This window comes from Phymastichus coffea, unplaced genomic scaffold (assembly GCF_024137745.1).
Source record: "Phymastichus coffea isolate CEN01 unplaced genomic scaffold, Cenicafe_Pcof_1.1 PCOF00019, whole genome shotgun sequence".
NCBI classification, from domain to species: domain Eukaryota; kingdom Metazoa; phylum Arthropoda; class Insecta; order Hymenoptera; family Eulophidae; genus Phymastichus; species Phymastichus coffea.
In genome coordinates, this window is record NW_026706830.1 from 4,469,758 (window position 1) to 4,491,482 (window position 21,725).

At 34.9% G+C, this 21,725-nt stretch overlaps 1 protein-coding gene across 1 annotated transcript in view; it reads left to right on the plus strand.

Annotated features, from left to right (window-relative positions):
- The window catches only part of LOC131675344 (disintegrin and metalloproteinase domain-containing protein 11), a 2,271,363-nt gene that overhangs the window by 1,392,609 nt on the left and 857,029 nt on the right, over positions 1–21,725 (plus strand). The window contains exon 12 of the mRNA XM_058954276.1: positions 15,762–15,925. Coding sequence (XP_058810259.1) covers positions 15,762–15,925 — 164 coding nt within the window. The remainder of the gene's footprint in view (positions 1–15,761; positions 15,926–21,725) is intronic.

Sequence of the window (21,725 nt, forward strand, 5' to 3'; positions counted from 1 at the left end):
AGGGCATTGTCTGACTTTCCTTGAAACATTGTAGTTATTTGTATATATTTGATTTATTTATTATTATTAGAGTACATTTGATTTATTTATTTATTTTATAGACAAGTAGAGTAAAATTATTAGAAACAAATTCTTACTCATTAGCTAGATACGAGAGTTTGAATTATTATTATTGATAAGTGATACGAACATCACAGTATTTATAATCAACACCAATCTTTCCTTACCCGGGTAAAGTGAGAAATCACAATCCAAATCTACTCCCCCCTGATAGAGTAACCGTATATTTAAGGTAAACTGGTCAGCTTTACGTCGCCATTTATGATAAATGACCGCACTTGATAGCTCTTCCCTTGTACCGGGAAAATCAATGAAAATCAGTGGCGTGTATACAAACAAACGTTGCGAATAAAGAATTGTAAACAAACTAGCGATGCATGATATTGACGCGCTTGCCGTATAAACATAAACACGCAGGCCAAGCGTATTGTAGAGTAATAGTAAATAAATTAGTCCATGTTTAATTGAAACAAAAATTTACTGTTATCATTAGTAGTATGTTGGTTGACTGATTCCCGTTTCCTCCTGCTCTCCGGTTAGCAAACTCACCTCGTTACAATATATATATATATATATATATATATATATACACTGCCGGCCAAAAGTTTGGAAACACTTCGTTCGGATTTCGAAATATGTATTTTTCCAGGAGTTTTGCCTCGAAAAAAGTATTTTTTGCTCATAATGACACAGAATCAAGCCTTTCCAGGTAACTTGAGGATTAAGGTTTTAGATAAAAGTAGTATGAACTTAGAATTTTTGCCAGTCCGTTTGTTTTCATAATATTGACGATATGAGAGTTTATTATCGATGAGAAATTTATTGTGATGTTCTACTTTTGTTTCCTTTTTTGGCTTTAAACTTTTATCCATATTACTTTGGTTTGTCAGTATTGTTTTTTTATAAGTCTTGTATTTGATTTCCCTCATTTGAGTCAAAACTGTAAGCGTCTTTAAGTTGTCTCGAATATTTTTTTTTATTTAGGAATTTGTAAAAGTTTTGGCTTACATATTTATATTATACGGCTCAGTCATGGGAAAACGTAAAGAAATTCCACTTGAAAAAAGGGGAGCTGTATTGGCATTACATAATGAAGATATCTCATATCGTGAAATTGCCAAAAAATTGAAAATTTCATTGAAAGGTGTGCATTCAACGATCAAAAGATTTGAAGACACGGGTAATCATCACGATCGTCCTCGAACCGGACGTCCAAAAGTAACTACTTCTCGCGAAGGTAAGCATATAGTGGTTACCAGTAAACGGAATAGACGGTTAACAGCTCCCGAAATATGCGCAGACATCAACAGAAGTCGTGAAAAACCGGTTTCACTAACAACTGTAAAAAGAAGATTAAACGCTGCCGGACTCAAAGGATGTGTTGCAGTGAAAAAACCATTACTACGTAAAGAGAATAAAAAGAAAAGACTACAATGGGCTAAAAGGCATCGAAACTGGACGATGGATCAATGGAAAAATGTGCTCTGGAGTGACGAATCCAAGTATGAAATATTTGGCTCTCGACGTAGAATTTATGTGAGAAGAAGTGCGTCCGAAAAAATGACACCTCAGTGTATAGTGCCTACTGTGAAGCATGGAGGTGGCTCAGTGATGGTGTGGGGATGTTTTTCTGGCCATGGAACCGGAGATTTAGTGAAAATTGATGGAATAATGAGAAAAGAGCAATATAAAAATATTCTCGTTCGTCATGCGATTCCCTCTGGATTAAGAGGACCCGGCCGTGGTTTTGTCTTCCAGCAAGACAACGACCCAAAACATACGTCGATCCTCTGCCGCAGTTATTTAGAGCAAAAAAAAGCTGATGGTGTCTTGGAAAATATGACATGGCCGCCGCAATCGCCAGACCTCAACCCGATCGAACTTCTGTGGGAAGATCTCGATCGAAAAATAAGAAAATGTTGTCCAACATCCGCTGGAGACTTATGGGAGAAGCTAAGAGAGGCGTGGGCTTCTCTGGAACAGGAAACTTTGGACAAACTTATCGAAAGAATGCCACGGTTGGTGAGAGCAGTCATCAAAAGCAAGGGTGGATTTTTTGATGAAAAAAAAATCTGATATATTAATACCTTTTCTTTATAGACTTTTGTATTTTTCTTTTTATGTCTAGATACACTTTTTCTTGTTGTCTAGATATATTTTTTCTTGTTGTAAAATATACATTTTTTGTTGTTATACTATGTTTCAAACAAGTGAATCAATAAATTTCCTAATTAATTCATGAATACATATTTTTTCAACACTGTTTCCAAACTTTTGGCCGGCAGTGTATATATATACGAATATATATACACATGTATACAGGCTGTCCAAAAATTCTGGGAACACCCAAATAACTTTTCAGGTGATTTATTTTTAAAATATATTAAGGTCACATTTGAAGTAATTTTCAACAAGGAATTCAACGGTGACCTTGGATTTGACCTTGAAGATGATCTTGACGGTTTGTTCAAGGTCAGATCAATTTTTTTAAATGAAAAGCGTCTTTTTTGACATCAACAATCGAAAGAGCGGGAAATTTTATGTTCAAAACCATTAAGGTCAAAAATTTTCCGTTGACCTTGAAGGTCATTCAAAGGTCATTCAATTTTGAGGCCTCTCCGAAAAACTCAATTGATGGAAATAGATCAAAGCTTGTTTTAGTTGTTTTGTTTGATCGCAATTAGAGGTAACCTCAAACTCGACCTTGTTTGTATCCTGCAAGGTCATTTTAAGGTCAAAGTTTTTTATCTGATGTTCTCGTCTGATATCGGCAATTGAAAGAGCAGAAGCTCCCGTATTTTTATTTTTAGCGTTACCCAGGAACAACTACTGGTTATTGCTCTTTCAAGCTGCTCTGGTATGCTTGTCTAAAAATTTCCTAGTGCAATAATTTACAATTCAAAAAAATATTTTACTTGTTTCTGAATTTGCATATTCTGATTAACTTCTGGATACGGTCTACTGCAAAGAATAGTGCAATGGACAAACTAACTGATAGAGAAAGAATAACGCTTCTCATGATAAGAGGTTGGGGTCCAGTGCAGCGATCTTATAGGGCTGTCAGTGATTTTTTAAATGCAACATTTAGGGCTGAGAGAACTCTAATTTCATTTTCAACTGTTCAAAAAACTGTTAGAAAGTTTGAAAATATCGGCACTATTAGTGATCCACCTAGATCAGGCAGACCAAGATCAGTAAATGGTGAAGAAAAATCATTAGATGTTTTGTTAACATTCACTATCGATGCACATACTTCCATTCGTATAGCGGCTCAAAGGCACGAAATAAGTAAATCATCTTTTCATAACGTACTACAGAAAGTAGTATCTATTCCATCCATTCCAAGTAACACTGATGCACAAGCTAAATGAAGATAATTTGGATCGTCGCGTTGAATTTTGTGATCATATGATGGCTCGCATAGATAAATCCCAACTTTCTATCTAATATAGTATTTTCAAATGAAGCTACATTTTAGCTTGACGCAAGTTTGGATAGACATAATCGTTGATACTGGGCATCTGAAAACCCTCATTAGGCAAGAAAAGCCAAATCACAAAAATTAAATGTCTGGGCTATAATACTAAATAATAGAATTATAGGGCCATTTTTTATTGATATAACTTGAATGACCAAAACTATGAAGCTATGCTGCTGAATTAAATAGTTCCTGCAATAAAAGGACTAACTGGAGAGAGAAAACTTCAACGACACATGATATCAACAGGATGGCGCAGCAGCTCATTATACACGAACTGTTCGCACATACTTAGATGATAAAAAAACCGTCAAGATCATCTTCAACGTCAAATCCAAGGTCACCATTAAATTCCTTCTTCAAAATTACTTCAAATGTGACCTTGATATATTTTAAAAATAAATCACATGGAAAGTTATTTGGGTGTTCCGAGACTTTTTGGATACCCTGTTTTTAAAGATGTTAGGCCAAAAGTAGCAGAGGGTTTCTCGCTCATGCGTTTTAAACCGTCAAAAGTGATCCGCCGTTGGCTACTTGTGATACTTCGTTAAGACTTGTGCACATTATTCACGTGGAATGACAAACAAAATATCATTGTAGTCTAGCAGATCATCTATTACGAGATTTAATCTGTTGCAATTTGGTCTAGAAAGTCCCTCTCGATCTTCAATGAAACGATGACGCCTTCTTCCTCGCCGTCGGATTTATAAACGCAAGAGAGAGAAAGGCCGCTACGACGTTGTCTTTCCCGCTACAGTCAACTATGTCAAAGTCATAGACCTACAGTCTGAGAAATCAACGTCCAAGTTTACCGTTCGGATGTTGCAAGTGTGCAGTCAAATAAGATTATGATGGTCCGTGATCACTGTGCAATGGTACCCCTTGATGTGTGGTTGAAACTTCCCGATAGACCAAATCACTGCCAAACATTCTCTTTCAGTCATAAACAAGCTCTCGAAGCTTGATAAAACGCGACTTACGTAGCAAAACACTTATTCTTACCGTTGATCCGCTGAAGTAAAACACTTCCTAAGCCGGTATCGCTCGCATCGTATTCGATTATATAAGGAGCAGTTGTGATGTTCGTATCACTTGTTATTTATATTATAGTTCGTACTCTCGTGGTCTGTCGCGTTAATGAGTGAGAATTTGTTTCGTTTTCAAAATTCTTCTAATTATTACTATGAAATAAAATAATAAATTATATATACATGATTATATGTATGAGATTTCAAAGAAAAGGTAGACTTAACCCTAGTTTCTTATGGTGCGAAGTATCCCATAAGCAGAGCTTAAGTATTTCTTGTAAAGGATGTAATTCAGCCGAAGTTTCTAGTTGCGCGAAGTGTTCTATGAGTCGAGCACAAATTATAATAGGAAAAGAGAAGATTTGCTCAGTTAATCACTATGAGAGAAAGAACTTAGGTATTAATAAAGTTTATTCAATCTCATGCGCTCACTTTTCATAGGGAATACTAGCCTATGTAAAACTCAGCGTATTTATACATAGATTTTCCCGCCTATTTTTGCAGGACAGCTTTCTTTGAGTTATTTACGCAATTGTGAGAAATCATTCTTCCAAATTTACAAGAGAATAAACAGCAATAATGAAATTTTTAAACATGTAAACTTTACAAAAGTAGATATTGATTATTTTAGTATAATTTACAATTATCGCAAAAATTATCGTCAAAAGTTATTAACTAATAATGTTAGTTAATATAATAGCACAATATTTACAATAAAACAATAATAAAATTTGATACAGGTTAATAATTTATCAAAAGTAGAAGTAATTTCTAAAAAGAAATACTCAAATTAGTTAATAATATTTGAATAATAATAAATCTTCGTATTTATAACGGTTTTTTGTAAAATCTTATAATATAATTACTAGATTAATTAATTAAGATTAATAAATTATAAAGTTATCATTCTGTACAAAATTAATGCTTGCGATCTATATACAATTATGTTTAAATAAATTATTAATTATATATTTATTGATAACAGTAATAATTAAACTATTATCAATGAAACTAATTCTTACTCATGTTTCTAAGATATTCATCATGAATTTAGAGTATACGCATTATTATGCTAATTAATATTTACAATGTCATAAACAAATTAACTTTACATATTAAAATTCAATATAATTTAGTAATTAAACGCAATTAAAATTATTATAATCTAATTCTATACTCTAAAATCTATATAAAAAATGCTTTGTTTTATTAAAATTACACTTAATTAACATATTTTAATAAAATAACAAAAACTATTATACCTATATCTATAAGTAGGTGACGTCATGCTCCTTATATGGTCATGAAATTTGACTCTGGTACTAAGACAATCATATAATATATGAGGTGGCGCCGTTTAATATGCTAATTAATGTAAACAGATTGATGAGTTTAGCGGGTTGCAATTATTCAGTGAAATAAGAAAATAGCTCATAGATAGGATGTTACATTGTGAAGTTCGGCCTGGCTAGGACAGGCGTTATCGCAAGCAAAGCTTCACCTGCTCAAATGTATTTCTTTCCATCCGTACGTTAAGTAAGTATTAAGTTATTAAGCCTTGTCGCGTAAGCGCTGTGAGGAGCTCGTAAATAGTAGCGTTGTCCTCCAGAAACTTCCTGTACCATAAAGCCATCCCTATGAACCTACGTAATCGCTTAAGTGTTCCAAGAGCCGGGTACTTAAGAATAGGCTCTACCATCTTTTTCATCGGACAAGTTCCCTTGCGATTCACTAACACGCCATTTACTGTCAATCCAGCTTCATTGATACTATACGCTCAAAGAGGATTTAAGCCATCTCACATGGTCCTCGAATGTTACCGTAGCTATAATTAAATTATCGAGGTACGCGAAAACGTAAAGCTCAATTTCAGATGTGATGATCTTATATATCAGCATTAATAATTAACATTACATACCAAAGTGGTAGGAGAGAGATATATAACAAGAGAGACAATAACTCTCGTTATAATGCACATCATTAACGCCAATCTTCAGACGATTTTGCACGATTGCACTCAAATTATCTTTTAATCGTGTTAAAATAAGTTTATGTTTTATATTCATAATAATCTTTTGATAACCTTCTGCAAATTCTAAGATCATAAAAACTGGTAATAAAATATCAAATTTTCCATTACCACCTAATAAAATTCAAGTTTCTTTGACATCAAGCCCTCCAGCATTTTTAAGGAATCTGCTTTGATTTTGATTAAATGAATCTAAACTTTTTATAGTGCTAATCAATCCGATATTTTTATATTCATCTATCTCTACAGTACTAATTTCATAATGAATATCTTCAAATAGGTGACAATTAGGATTGTTTACAAATTTCTTACAGAAACTGCAGTCTTATCATTTCTTGTTAGTTTTCCAACTATATGTAGAGAATTTTTTGATGATAAAAGATATAAATATTTATATTCAACTGCGATAATAATTTTATCACTATTATTAAAATTTTGTGAAGTGTATGGTTGACGTGCATGAACTTCATAATGAGCAATAAACTCACCAAAAGAGACTGGTATTTGTACATTAAGTATTTCCTCCATTTTACACTTGACAGCAATCAATGAATACACACTTCGATTTTTTAAGACTTTCATGTTTTTTCTTCTTTTTTCTTGAGCGATGCTCGCGACGATATTGAGATTGAAACTCTTCAGAAACCAACAATTGTGACGTGTCAGACTTTTGACTATCCATTGTGGACTGGCTTTCTGAGCATATGATAGGTCACTTATATAGTCACCACCTACTTTAGAGTTATAAACTACACCTATTATGAAACTCTTTTTATATGTAAACGAATTATTATGACTTGACCTTGAAAATTAATTAAACCACCGTTTTGATCGACTGAACGTAATTGTAAATTGATTAATTACATTAACTGTTAAAGGCAAATATATGGTTTGTTTAGGAACTTCAATAATCTTATAACCAGGTGGTACGGATGAACAGAACTCACGAACGCTGTATCCTTTATTGTAATTGATATAAGCTCCCGATGCTATGTTACAATTAACACGTAGAGTATTCACTTGAAGAATGACTACAGGCATATTGGATGCATGGTATATATTAGTTTCAAGTAATCATTGTGTGAAGCTTAGTAAGCGTCCAACTGAGTCATATGATTGATAATCAATTTTTAGATTGCACATAATTTCGCTACGAAAAGTATCATTGTTAGACTTGATGTTGATTTCTATTCAAAGTAGATTCAATTTCTCTTGTAAATATCGATTAATATTATCAATTTTAAAACTGTCAGTGGATAGTTCTATCTCTTGGGAACCAACTTTGAACTTATTATGATCAACGTCAATGTTTGATATTGAATGAATGTAAGAAAGTTTACTAAGAAGTTAGTAACTCAAGGAACGTTTTTGTGCATAAAAACTGTAAAGAACACTAACTATACGATCAAAGTTTAACGTTGATGATAAAATAAGAAGTGTAGAAGATGTGAGGGGGCTCTCGCTGAGATGGCCGGCCCTTTCTGGCTCGCTCTCTCTCTCACGACTCCCTCCTTCACTCTGGCCATGACGAGTGTATTAAAGCTAAGAGCCATTACCCATGTCCGTAACGCTTTATTTTAGGACTAATGTACCTGTGGGAAGTGAGAGTGGCAGCGTCAAAAATAAAGAAAGAAGATACGTCGCGTAAAATGAGAGAACGAGCGCAAGCAACCCGCGGTGATCCGCTCACGAGATCCGGCACGAGCACGGCGGAGGACACAGTAGAATTCGAGCTCGGCATTCGATCAAAAGGTAACGACTGTCACGGCCGAGGGCGCGCGCTAAAGAAAAGAAACTCAGCGATTTCTAGAATCGCCGATTGTAGAACAACACGATCCAGAAATGAGGACGACGCTGAGCATAGAGTGGTGAGCAAAGATTATCGTCCAGGAGACGGAGAATTTGAGCCAGCCTGCTATCAACCTGCCAGCAGCTGCAGCATCAGTTCAGCCAGCAGCCTTCTTCAGGTTAGGTCGTCTCTTTCTCTCTTTTCTTTCATTCGTGAGCATGGCGATTACGACGAAGTCCATCCTTCGTCGTCTTTCAAAACTGTTGTTGTACCGTGCCCCCCTGCGTTCTTCTGCACGCGGTCACAGAGAATGATGCGTAAATCTGTGTCATCTCTACTTTTACATGAGTTAATGGAATAAATGTAATAAAAGGTGATTGAGAGTCATTTCTGTGTGTGCCCGTCATTCCCGTTCTCTTGAGCTAGCACCCAGCCCGCTAACTTCGTGACGAGGCCAATAGTGTATGGCTAGTGGGAATAATCGAGTATGATTTTTTATCATACATACGATTCATATCGTTCATCCCACTTTGTTAAAAATTTAATGTTAACATGTTTGCAAACATTTTCTATAGTTTTTTCATATATACGATTGTTCATGAGTTTGAAATATTTTATTTGAAATTCATTTTCAACTTTTGCCATCATTGAATTTTTAGATCAATGTATGGTCTCAACCATGCAAAATGCCCAAATTTCAAAACATTATGAATTTTCATAAGCCTATGTGCAACGGCTTGATTAAGGGTTCAATAATCTATCACATAATTTTTCTTATTTAGGAAAGTAGCACAGTTTTTTTTGTTTCGAACCAAGTTGCTTGACATGCTCTGGACAAAGTGATAAATCATTATGATTGTCGTGTATTAAATGAGGATAATGGAGATTAACTTCGAGAATATAACCAATTTTAGCATCATCTTCAACATCTAAATAGTTAATGCTGTCAATATTTTTAACCTACTCAAGTTTACATGTGATAAAAATTGAGCCATTGCAGAACCATATGAGTTGTTAGCGTCTAGATAGGTAATGTATATCTCTTCTTCATTATTACTAACATTTATCTTCATATACCTATTATTGGCTACTACATACCGACCTGAGCATTGGCTTAAACCACTATAAATTCTACATTCTATGAATGAATGAGCGTAATCTTTATTAGAAATGTATGAATTACTAAGCCTACTAAAAAATTCTTTCTTTTCAGGCAATCTCATTTCTTCAAGTTTCTCCCAGCTATCGATGTATTCATATGAAAGTACTCTTTTTTACGTTAACAAATTGAGTTTTTCTTGTGCAATATCAGAAAATTCTGAATTTACAATCTTATAAGTTTTTAAATAAGAAGCCAACTTGTGAGATGAAGCCATAAATTTGAATCAGTTTAATTCATGTATCTATAAAATGAACTGAGTCTTTATCTAGTCTTTGTAAAAGAAATATACTTTTCATTAGTCAGAAGCAGAACTTCGAGGTCTCTAGAAAAGTGATTAAATATATGACGAATAATGAAATGGACATCATAACCGTTAAGATTATGAAATACTACTTGTATTATTCATGAATCTTGATAGTTTAGATTACAGCCTTGATGAACAACAAATTTGTTATTTTGATAGCATCGATTTCATCTCATGTCAAATCATTGATTGGTTTTGGATTATCATATATAATCTAGATCTAAAATTTATAGTTTTTAACTGTTTAGCAAACCACTTGAATGGTTCTGATCCGCGATAAAAATTATAACTTGAAAAACTCTCATAATAACTACATTTAGGATAGTAACCTATGCTAAACATTTCATGTTGTTCGTATGCAACGGTATTCTTCAATAGACACTCACAGTATATAAATTATAAACAGTGATTTCAATTTGAATTGATAATTCTTAAACTCAATTACATCGTTGTTGACTTTTGGCATTTGCACATGACACGGATTCAATTGTTTATAAGTTTGTTCATGGTCGACAAGCTTATTCAATGGAGTGAAGTAGTGTAGACAGCGATTCAAATATGCTATGTTTTTATTGCGTGATAAGCTTTTTCCTACTCATTTTGCAAGATCCTTTATGTAAATGTAGTTATAATTATTAACAGAACGTTAAAGCAGTAAAAAATTATTACCAATTAATAATATATTTACATGATTTGATCTTTTATTGTTAGTATAATAATTGAAAACTATTTTTTTCTCTTATTTTTAATTTTCTCTTTTCAATTTTTCAAACCGAGGTATTTGTTTTAAAGACACAAGAAATTTAATACCATTCAAAATCAATTTGTTCTGGTGCATTATGTAATGACTTTACCTCTGAGAATGATTCTTCTAGGGTATATATAATGCTGACCGAATAGTTTAGACAAAACACTTATTACTATCATTTTTCACATTAATACACACATGTTTATTTCGTAAAAATCAGGGCAATAGCATATAAAAGCTTCTACTACGCATCGAATTTAATTTATAAATGTTAATTTGAACATTAATAAAAGACTCTAAAGATTATCTCGATTCATTACTCTCAAATTCTTAAAAATTCTTAAAATTACCTCTCAATAATGGAGTTGTAATATTATTATCAAACCAATATTGTTTAACAGAACTCGAATCATACATTTCAAAGTTTCATATAGTAAAGTGTTTTGGGTTTTGGGTGTGGTGAGTTTCAGAGACTTTTTTTAACCCATTTTCCCCATTTGTATACTTCCAAAACACTCTTAATAACAATTCGAATCATTGCTAGGAGTTATACATTTTTTTGTCATGCTGATAAATTTTTTTATTGATAAAGTCTTCCTTTTCTTAGAACTTTTTTTTGATAAAGTCTTCCTTTCCTTAGAACGCTTCTTGCTAAGTCCCATTCCGAACATTGATTTTGCTTTTATGATGTTTGTAATGACATATGCTGCAGCTCTTTCACTTAAGTTAGCGTCAGAACTACGTACACGTTGCCAAGCTTTTTCAGCCAATACTTTGTCTGCAATGTTTCGTACTTGATGATCCTTATTTTTAGAGTAAGCAATGTCATGATCTTTACATGCAGCCTCCAGAGGATTAATGCCAGGGTCTCCACGAGCTAATCGCTTATATAGTTTTGTACCAGGTCTGCAATATTGATAACCTGGTATGTGAGCCTCAAAGGGTAGATTACACAGGGTAATAGCCAAAAAGACCTAGAACCGTGACTAAGTACTTCCAAAGGTTTTTGAGTCGTTGAATCTAAATCCGGTGGCAGATTTTGTACATCACGTAAGTTTCCCGAGATATCTTAACCTAAAAGTGCAAAAAACACTGTTTTTGGCTAACTTTAAGGTTATGTCAGATCTCTATTAAAAGTTTTTTTTAAACACCCGACGGCATATCAAAGAACTCTAGCCCTTCAAAACACTTCTTTCAAATTAAAAAAATTTTTTTTTTCGTTGAGACATCGATGTTTAAAGTTTTGTATTTTAACGATATTTGATAAAATAAAGTTGACCTTCAAATAACCTTGAAAATCACATTGAAGGTCAAGTTTGATGTCCTCGTTAGTTGACCTCCTCTGAACTATACAACTTTTACCTGAAACATTTTTCGTATACTTGGCAATGTTTTTAGTTATTCTACTGTCCAAGTTAAAATGGGACACCTTGTATATATATGTATGTACGTATATATATCTACATACAGTTGACATGGACAAAACTGTAGTTTTTCAGCTTGTGTCTTGTGAAGAGAATCCTTCCGTTTCTGCCTACTAGCAAAATGGTCAAAATATGAAACTTCAAACATCGATATCTCAACGAAAAAAAAAAGATTTTTCAAATTTGAAAAAAGAGTTTTGAAGGATTAGAGTTGTTCTTTGAGGCGCCGTCGGCCGTTTAAAAAAAACTTTCAGTAAAGATTTTACTAACCTCATAATTATCCAAAAACAGTGTTTTTTCTATTTTAGTTTAAGATATCTCGGGAACCTGTCGTGATCGACTAAATCTGCCGCCGGCTCTGGATTCAGTGACTTAAAAACATTCAGGATACCGAGACACAGTTCTAGGTCAGTTCACTTTTCAAATTTTATTGACCTGTGTTATTTATCAAGTTATTTACTAAACCTCTACCAATCTTCTTTTTCTTTTTTTCTCGTGGACGATTATGATCGAGTGTTTAGTAGTGAATGCGTGTAAACTTATAAATACACTCTTTTATAGCATCGATTAGCAATTGTGATTCGGAGTTTAGAGTGAAATGGATGTAGAGGAACAGTCTGTCAAGCTTCCTGTGATAAATTTTGATACGTTGACAGAAAAAAGTGAAAAGAAAAATAAAAGACATGGAGATCTATTGCTAGACAGCATACGTGCAGTATGCTGTGGTGCATCTAATTGTGGTAAGACGAATGCGCTCTTAGCTCTTTTAACCCATCCTAATAGTTTAAAGTTTGAAAATATTTACTGTAACGAGGTGGTTATCTAGCAAAAATTAGAAATTTATTAACGAATAAGCTCCCACGATGCAGAGCTAACCGCCGCTCCGTTAAGCACGTATAGTTATACGTGTATTCGCCTTTACCTTTGATGATTTCGTTTCGGTGTCTTCTTTCCAACCGAGTTGAACTCAACTTAAGTCACTTGACTTGTGATACTCGATCTATCCTTAGTATGACTGACTTAATGCCTATTCCGCCTAATCCCCTAGATGAAATCGGATTAAGAGTTAGGCCTTTATAGATCTATCAAGCTAATAGGAAATGAAATGACGTAAACGGCGAATAAAATTAACTAAGTTTAATCAATAAAAACTATAAGTCTTTTACGGGCCGAAAACTAACGCAGGCATATAGGATTCACAATTCTTTATTATAATTCGGTGAGAAAGAGAGAGAGAGATAGAGAAAATTCGAAAATTGCCGCGAATTTTACGCTAGGCGCGAATACAAAAAAATACGATCGCGATTAATAAAATACTTTTGAAAGTATTTTGTAGCGCAATAATAAAGGGAGATTCACCTACCCTGCTGTGCAATTACGGTAATCACCTGTAATTGTTGTTGGCAAACGACTTCTTCACTCTGGAAAAGCTGCGCCAATTTTTCTTGTTACCGGATCGATTGCTGCGCGTTCAATTCCTCGCTGCTCCTGGCTCAGTTGTTTTTTTATTGTACTTCGTTGTCACTCACGCACGTACAAAACCAATAAACTTTCTTTTACAACGGCAAAACAAACGAGGTGAAAATTTTAGCGGTTTCCCGAATAACAGCTGAGGTTTGATTGCAAATTAAACTCTCGCGCGCCCCCTCTCTCTCTTAATCGTTCGCTCTAGCATCACGAGTGCTACCGAATCGCGAACGTATCAATTAATCGAATTGACTACCGTTGCAACACATTATTGATTAGAAAAAAATTGTGTAATACTTATAAAAAATTAGTACTGAATTGTAAAAACTAATTATATTTCAATATTCTGTTACAGATTCATATCATAATTATGAAGACTATCAACGCAGCAGCAAAAATACCCAACTATCTGTCTACCAAGAAAGTAAAAGACGTGGACACCCAAGTATTTTATATCATAGCTGCAATCAAGAAAGTGAAGACTAATTTAGGTGAGTAAGTTGTTCTCGAACTCGAAGCAGAGTTCCACATATTTCTGTCCACAAGAGTCAATCACCTACTTATCGAGAATCATGAAGAGTATAAAAAATTGCGAGCTAGGATTGAGAAGGGTAATATAAAACTAAAATATCTGAAGGTTATTGGGTTATTGGGTTATTGGAGTTTTTTATAAAAATTATATAATATGAATACTGACTAATAAAAAAAATTTTCAAACATATATAGAACTTTTATCTTTTCATTACCAGTTTCTCTCAAACCAATGGTATTGTATTAAGTTAATGACGCATTTGAAATGTAACATGAAACTTTGAACATCATACATACATAAAAATGAGTTGTGCAGATTCTCATCAGATAGTTTTTTTTTCACCCATTATTAATCACTCGCATACACAGGGGCATGGGGCATGGGGCGATCAGTAAAGCAGCATGGAGACTCTTATTGAGTCGTGACACACACGCCGATGTTGGTATGCGACCAGCTGAAATACCTCCATCATACGCCGATAAAGAAAACGTCGATATACCCAAAGCCGATAAAAAAATTGATGGTACAGCAGGGTGATTTCTGTATCAACAGTATGGAAAAAAGTAGTTGTTTGGATGGTAAATATAGACCAGGATCCCCATAACCCCTACTACTAATTTATAATTTACGATGATTTTCAACGTTTACAAACAGTTCGTTTTGCACGTCTACATATCTAAAAATATGTGAAATGTAATTGACTAATACGACATCAAATGAAGACACCACGGCCTTTCTTTCCGATGTGTAAAGTCGCAACAGACATTGTAATTAGAGATAGTGAATAATGACTGTTAATAGATAAATGATTCTCAATAATTCCTGTCTCTCCACCTGTTTCTTAATTGCAGCAATCGGATTATTTGACGACGAAAGCCCATCGACACCTTGTGCGGCGAAGCGAATGTGCCTTCCGCACCCACCCCTTTATAAATAATTAATGATCCGATGTTATTTGGGCTGTTTATTTGATGCGCGAATCGCGAAATCAGGTAAAAGAAACGAACGTGTTACAGGCTACTGCGTGGTATCCAGAAAGCGATTGCCCGGAAGAAAATATTCTCTTCGTTAATAGCGCCAGCCATCGAGCTCTCAATAGACCTATACAGCTGGTCACCGACACTATCTGGTACAAGTTAATCACAGAATGGGAAATGATTTTCTCTCACGAACAGAAAATACCACTAAAATAAAAAAAGGAAGTACACAATGGCGAGGAAAAATGAATCTATATTTTCTTACTGATCGATGTTTTACCTAATCATGTACTGCTCTCCTCTATCCACGGCACTCACATGTTCCTATATGCGCTCCCGAATTTTCGTTCAGTCTTTCCCTCACATTCATGCTCGCGATTTCCCCTCGTGGTTACTGTTTGTTCTACGTACGCACTTTATCTAATATTCTATCGTTACAATATTTTGTCAGAGAAATATTTTTCTTTAAATATATTCTTCAACTTATAAACTTATGATATTATCAAATAAATGTAAGCTGATGTCAAATTTTTTGGGAAAATGACAAGATATTATCCTAATTTTTATTTTAAAAATTTATATCTGAATTAAAAATCTTTTTGCCAGATAGATGTGTTAGATAATTAGTTATAAATATCTAAGGTCTATGAAATAAGTAATAAATTTTGATCATAAATTATGTGCTAAAAAATTTACTATATTAACTTGTTAAAAAAATATACTGTATATAAAAATTATAAAATTTATCTTTGTTTATTTTTAGGTTCAGGATGTCGATGTCATGATTGGCATGGCTGCATAATGGCACAGTCAATTATTGGTTTGGAAAATGTTCAGCCATATAAATTTTCAGAGTGCAGCAAAGCAGATTACATAGCAGCTTTAAAAGACGGAAAAGATGTTTGTCTATTAAACAAACCTAACGAGGTAATAATTGATACTTATTCCTTTAAAAATTCCTTACAGTCCGAGTCGTAATAGCTTTTCCACTAATCAGATATTCTAGTACTTCCCATGAAAACAGGATAAACTTCTCAAGAGCCAGCGCCAGAGTTTTTTCAACAGTAGCGAATAATGGCTTAAGCTACACGTAATTTGTAAATAAGACATGAAATAATATGACATAATTCGATTGCTTGTTCCTGCGCAGAAACTCGATGGCATCCGTATTAATAAATGCATACGAATGATCAATCAAACGTTGCTCATAAAATCCTTTGGTGCTTACATCTCGAGCTTATATTTTTGATAGTCATTGTACGAATGCACAAATTTTTATACGTTGTACTACATCCCATGCCAAATATATTCTCGGTAACGCAATCCTATTTCTTCTCGCGTCGGAAGTTGTTCACTAGAAAACTCGCAGTGTGTATCGCGTATGATTTACTCCTTGTATTTATCCGTCAATCCAACCATCAGTACATCTTTCGGTATATAACTAAATTGAGAAATCTGTTGAGATACAACCGGTAATGTATACTTTCTTTAAATTTCAATGTTGTAATTTATAAAAATGTTACTTTATCTTCATGCTTTCAAGATACTACACATCTGTGACGATTTAAAATAACCTAACATTTTTCCTGTCCTTTAAATTTTAAGGTAATTCATCGAACAGGTGATATTCTACGCCTTTCCGACGGATTAATTCGAATTCGTATTGTTGCTACTGAATACTCATCATGCGAAATGTTCGACAAGCTCCTTTTTATAACCAAGTCATATTAACGCCATCTGATTCGTATTTGTTATAAAATGCGTAGCCTTGATATAAGAGCGATCTGTTTTATTGCATATATCAAACTAAAACATTCAAACTCTAAAATATATAATTTCTGACATGTTCTTTGAATATGGTGGATGATCAATTAATTCGAACTTTAAATCGTTAATTTTTGCCATCGAAACTGCACATGTGTGAACTCGAGCATTGTCTTGAAGAAAGAGGCATATTTTTTTGTTCAAGTGAGGACGTTTGTCTCTGATTTTTTCTTTCAGCTAACCAAATAATGACGCATAATATTGTCTAGTGATCATCTGGCCCTTTTTCAAGTAATCGATGTAGATGATTCCATACGCATCCCAGAAAACCGTGGCCATAATCTTACCAGCTCACTTTACTGTCTTTGCCTTCTTTGGAGCTGGTTCTCCTACGGTAATCCATTGTTTGGACTGTTTTTGGTTTCAGCAGTGTAGCGGTGTACCCATGTTTCATCTACAGTTACGAGTCGACGCCAAAAGTCTTCCGGATTACGACGTATGCGTGTCAAAAGAGCCTCAGAGGTGACCATGCGGGTTCGTTTGTTTTCAACAGTGAGCAAACGTGGCACCCATCAAATAAACCAAAAACTTTTTGTTCAACCAACGCTCACAAAAAAACGACTTAACGAATCGAGCTGAAACTGTGTACGATATCTAGTTAGTATTGCTTGCCAAAAACATCATAATTTTAGCGTGACGAGCGCCATCTCTTGGATTTTTGTAAAGACTTATTGACCCCCCCTCGTAACGTAACATCTTTGTTTCTCACTCTCTCTGAAATTTTTTTTGGAGCACTAGTAAATATATTTTATTCGTTATCTACTAATTTCGTTATTTCGGTCTTCATGATTATCTACATAGCTAAGTGAATAAGGTAAATAAATTTCCCGTAGAATCTAAATCTGTAACAAAAACTATGAGTTTCCATTAGGCATTTTCAAGTTTGGTTTAATTTTGAAATATATGTAGTATAGAATTCAAAAAGAGAGTATTTCGTTCAAACGAATAAAAGAATAATTGCAGAAAAGTTATTATGAAAAGTGACAGAATTTTTCATTTTGCAAAAAGTCTTTTGATCGTTCCTTTTTTTTATTTATCCTGTATAATAAAACTCCTTTTCTTCGCTTACCTTTCCAAATTACGTGATATAATATCAACTAAAAATTTTTAGATTGCTGTACGAGTGTCGTTCAATATGTCCATGACTTCTTGGAAAATTTTGGAGTTATCGTAACGTATTTTACACTGTAAGAGAGTTCCATATAGTATAGGTAATTTTTTAGTCACTTGAATTTAGTTTTCGATTGAGTAAACAAAATCGTTGAAAAAATAACTTTTATGGGCTTATTGAAGATTATTGCTATAGCATGCTGCGACAGTGTGCTGCAGTCACCGTGTTTACTTAGGATAAAAGCAGCAATTAAAGATGCGCCATCTCTTGAATTTTGTAAAGACTTATTGACCCCCCCTCGTAGATAACGAATCAACTGATTTCATTTTATCAGGAATTCTTTTTCGTAAGATGATCAAAATGTCTTAAACCTTTTTATAGTGATAGATTTAGATATGAAATTATGTATCTGTTTATGCTGAATATATAGACCTCTTTGATGAATTCATTTTTGTTGGGTTATTTGATTAATCTATTTTCGTAGCTTTTTAGTTGTTAACTCTACCAGTATAAATACCTCTGATTATAATGTCATAAGAGGCAATGCTGTGGTACAGCCCATGATACACGATAGTTATTTAACAAGTCAGAGACCTTAAATAAAAAAAACACTGTTTATTTAAATAATTACAATTTATTTTTAACATAGTCCCCTTTTAACTCTATACATTAATCATAGCGGTGCTTGAACTTTTTTATGCCCTCTGAAAAGTAATTTTTATCAAACTCCTCAAAATGCTCCTGTCTCACAGCAATGATTTCTGTATAATAGCCAAATCTGCAGAATAAGGTGGATGAGGAAGTACTTCGTAGCGCAAATAAAATAATTTGGCGATTGTAATGTAGATCGTGTGAGCTGATACATTGTCAAAAGGGCCACTTTTTTTTCAGTATGGCATCAAATCATAATGAGGTATAATATTCTCATTTAATAGTTCTTCTACTCTTTATATAATCGATTCATATTATACTACTTGATTTCCAAAAAATTGTAGCCATGACTTTTTTGGTCGATCATATCAGTAGGTAAACCAGAGGGGCCTTAACTCAGAGGGGTATCAGCTCACTGAGTTGAAGCGTGTAAGCTGAGGTGTGTGCATGTTCACCTTACCCCCCCCCACTCCTTCTCATCGGCCCGTGCGTTATCGACCCCCCTCCCCCTCCTTCTACTGAGTTATACCGGTGCGTTCTACGCACTCCCCCCCTCCCCTACTAAGTTGATCTGATGTGGCGTGCGTTCTCCCCTCTGCTCTGCTGTGCTGTGCGTGCGTTCTACGCACTCTCCCCCCCCCCCCCCCTCTCCTATACTATGCTAATGTGCTCTGACGCGCGTTCTCTGCACTTCCCCTTCCTCCTCCTCCTTCTCTCTCTCTCCTCGTGATCTGATGTATGCGCGCGTTCTGTGTTACGCGTTTTGATTTTTTATTGTGTGTGTGTGTGTGTGTTTGCGCGCGCGTGTGTGTTAAATTTTTTAGATTTATCGGAAAAAAAACGGACGGATTGGGGGATCGAACGCGCGTCCTCCGGATCCACAGGTCGATGCTCTACCGCTAGAGCTACAGCCACTGTTACTACGGGCAATACCGTATTGTGTATACTAGCTACACGATTGATATGTGGGGGGCGGCGGCGGCAGCGGCGGCAGCGGCGGCGGCGCCGGCGGCTGCTGCTGGGGAGGGCCCAAGCGCTAATACATACTGTAACGGGGTTAATACCGTTTATTCAATTTAATGCGCACGATCGTAGCGAAGAACGCGCGTGATTACCTATACGTTCAAACACGAAAACCGGAGAGCAGGAGAGAACGGGTATCAGTCAACCAACTATCTACTATTGAAATAAGTACGATGAAATTCTAATCAATATCATATGCGAGATCGTTTATTTCCTTTAAACTGTACAGTGTATTCGGCCCGCGTGTTTATGTTTACAAGACGCTCGCGCGACAATAACATGCGGAGTCGGATCGCTCGCCGCTCTTTGTTTGCCGATATAATACATGCACGTTTTCTAGCGAGTACAAAAGATTAGTTATTTAGCAATTCTGCCGCGATCGCGAAATTAAGCTGGTCAGCTTACCTTATTAACAGTTGTACGGCAACACGAGAGAATGTAGCTCACAATTGAGTTTCGGCAAAGTCTATTGCTTTTTTGTTTGCGACGAGAAAACTTGCGTTCACAATTTCGCCCTCGATGGCGAAACTCCTCACTCGCATACTCTTGCACGCACTCGTAGTGTTCAGTATTAGGTACGGCTCCTGCTGGCTTGGATCAGCTCGTCTTGGCACTCGGGAAAGCTCGGGAACTATCAACTATCCCACCTTGCCCAGCTTAGCGACTGGCTGCTAATCTTCGACTCCTCTTAGGCGATATCGATAGCTGATCCTCGACTGCCTCCTTTTCATACGCGCGCGTTCCGTCCCGCCGCATGCCGAATTCCCTCGTCACATTTTCCCCAACCGGTAGGTGCTGCCCTCGCGGGCAGCCGCATGGTTGGGCCGTTAGCGCTAAAAAGATGTTTACCGTCACAATACAAATGATAATAAATTTTAATAAATATACTAATTATAATAAATATTATACATAAATATTTATTATAATTGGTATATAACGAATAATAATAATAATTTTTTTGATGTTCAATGTGCGCGCGCGTGTGTGTGCGTGCATGCGTGTCTCATCTACCGAAGATGGTTTAATAGAAAAAAACGTGCAAGTACCTGCTTACTTTCTTTTATTTGTAGACTTCGTGGTTGTAAGCTACTATAAATAGCACAGTGTAAGAATTATCGAATCATTCATGAACCAGCATTCCAATAAAATGGATCGCTACTCTAAAGTAAAGTACTCTCGTCTTGCACAGGAAGACCTGGACGAAAAGAAGAACAAAAAATCATCGACATGGAAAACAAAGTATTCCCAAATTTTCGAGCAATATTAAAAATTTTCCCGAACAAAAAGGCTATCAGCAGTTCAATAACGAAAAGAAGAAATAATAATCATATGTATAAATGTCATCATTGTACACCACTTCAACTAATAAATAAACATTTTTTTCATCTAAATTCTATGTTGTATAAATTTTTTTGTAGATAAAAAAATACAAAATTTATTATAATAAAAGATGAACTGCTGCTGCTGCTGCTGCTGCTGCTATTGCTGTCATCGTCAGAGTCAGCGAAGAATTTCTCTTTTTTTGGATGGTTTAATAAAAATATAAAAGAATATTTTTTTATATCAATTGAAACAAAAATTTTTTATTGATAAAAAATATATCTTATTCTACATCTTCTTCAAAAATACATATTATTCTACAAAGTTTTTACTTAAAAAACAAAATCACTATAGAAATTCTTCAACGACTTCAGTGCTCTCTTCCCAATCCATACAACAGCCATCGATATAAAACTTTTTCATAAATTTAACGTTTTGATGTGCACATGTCGTTACGTATTTGCCGTTATGATTAGGGTATACGGTAACTGATTTTAATTTTTCGAAAGGCGAATAGCCCCAATCATTCAAATCGAAAACTTTGAGGCCATATCGTTCTAACCACTCTTTTTTCAAATCTCCGGAAACGAAAATTTTTGTGGCATCTTTGAGTGTATCTGTGATGATGAATTTATGCTCTTCGTATTTATAATCGCCAGAGTTCCATGTTAATCCATGATAGTAGAGTTCTAACCAGAGATTTTCTCGCTTATATTTCTCCGTTAGTCTTCGCCATGGAAAGGGAGGTTTGAACAAGCGTACGAGCGGTTCTTCGTTGTAGTTAAGTGGAAGTATCGC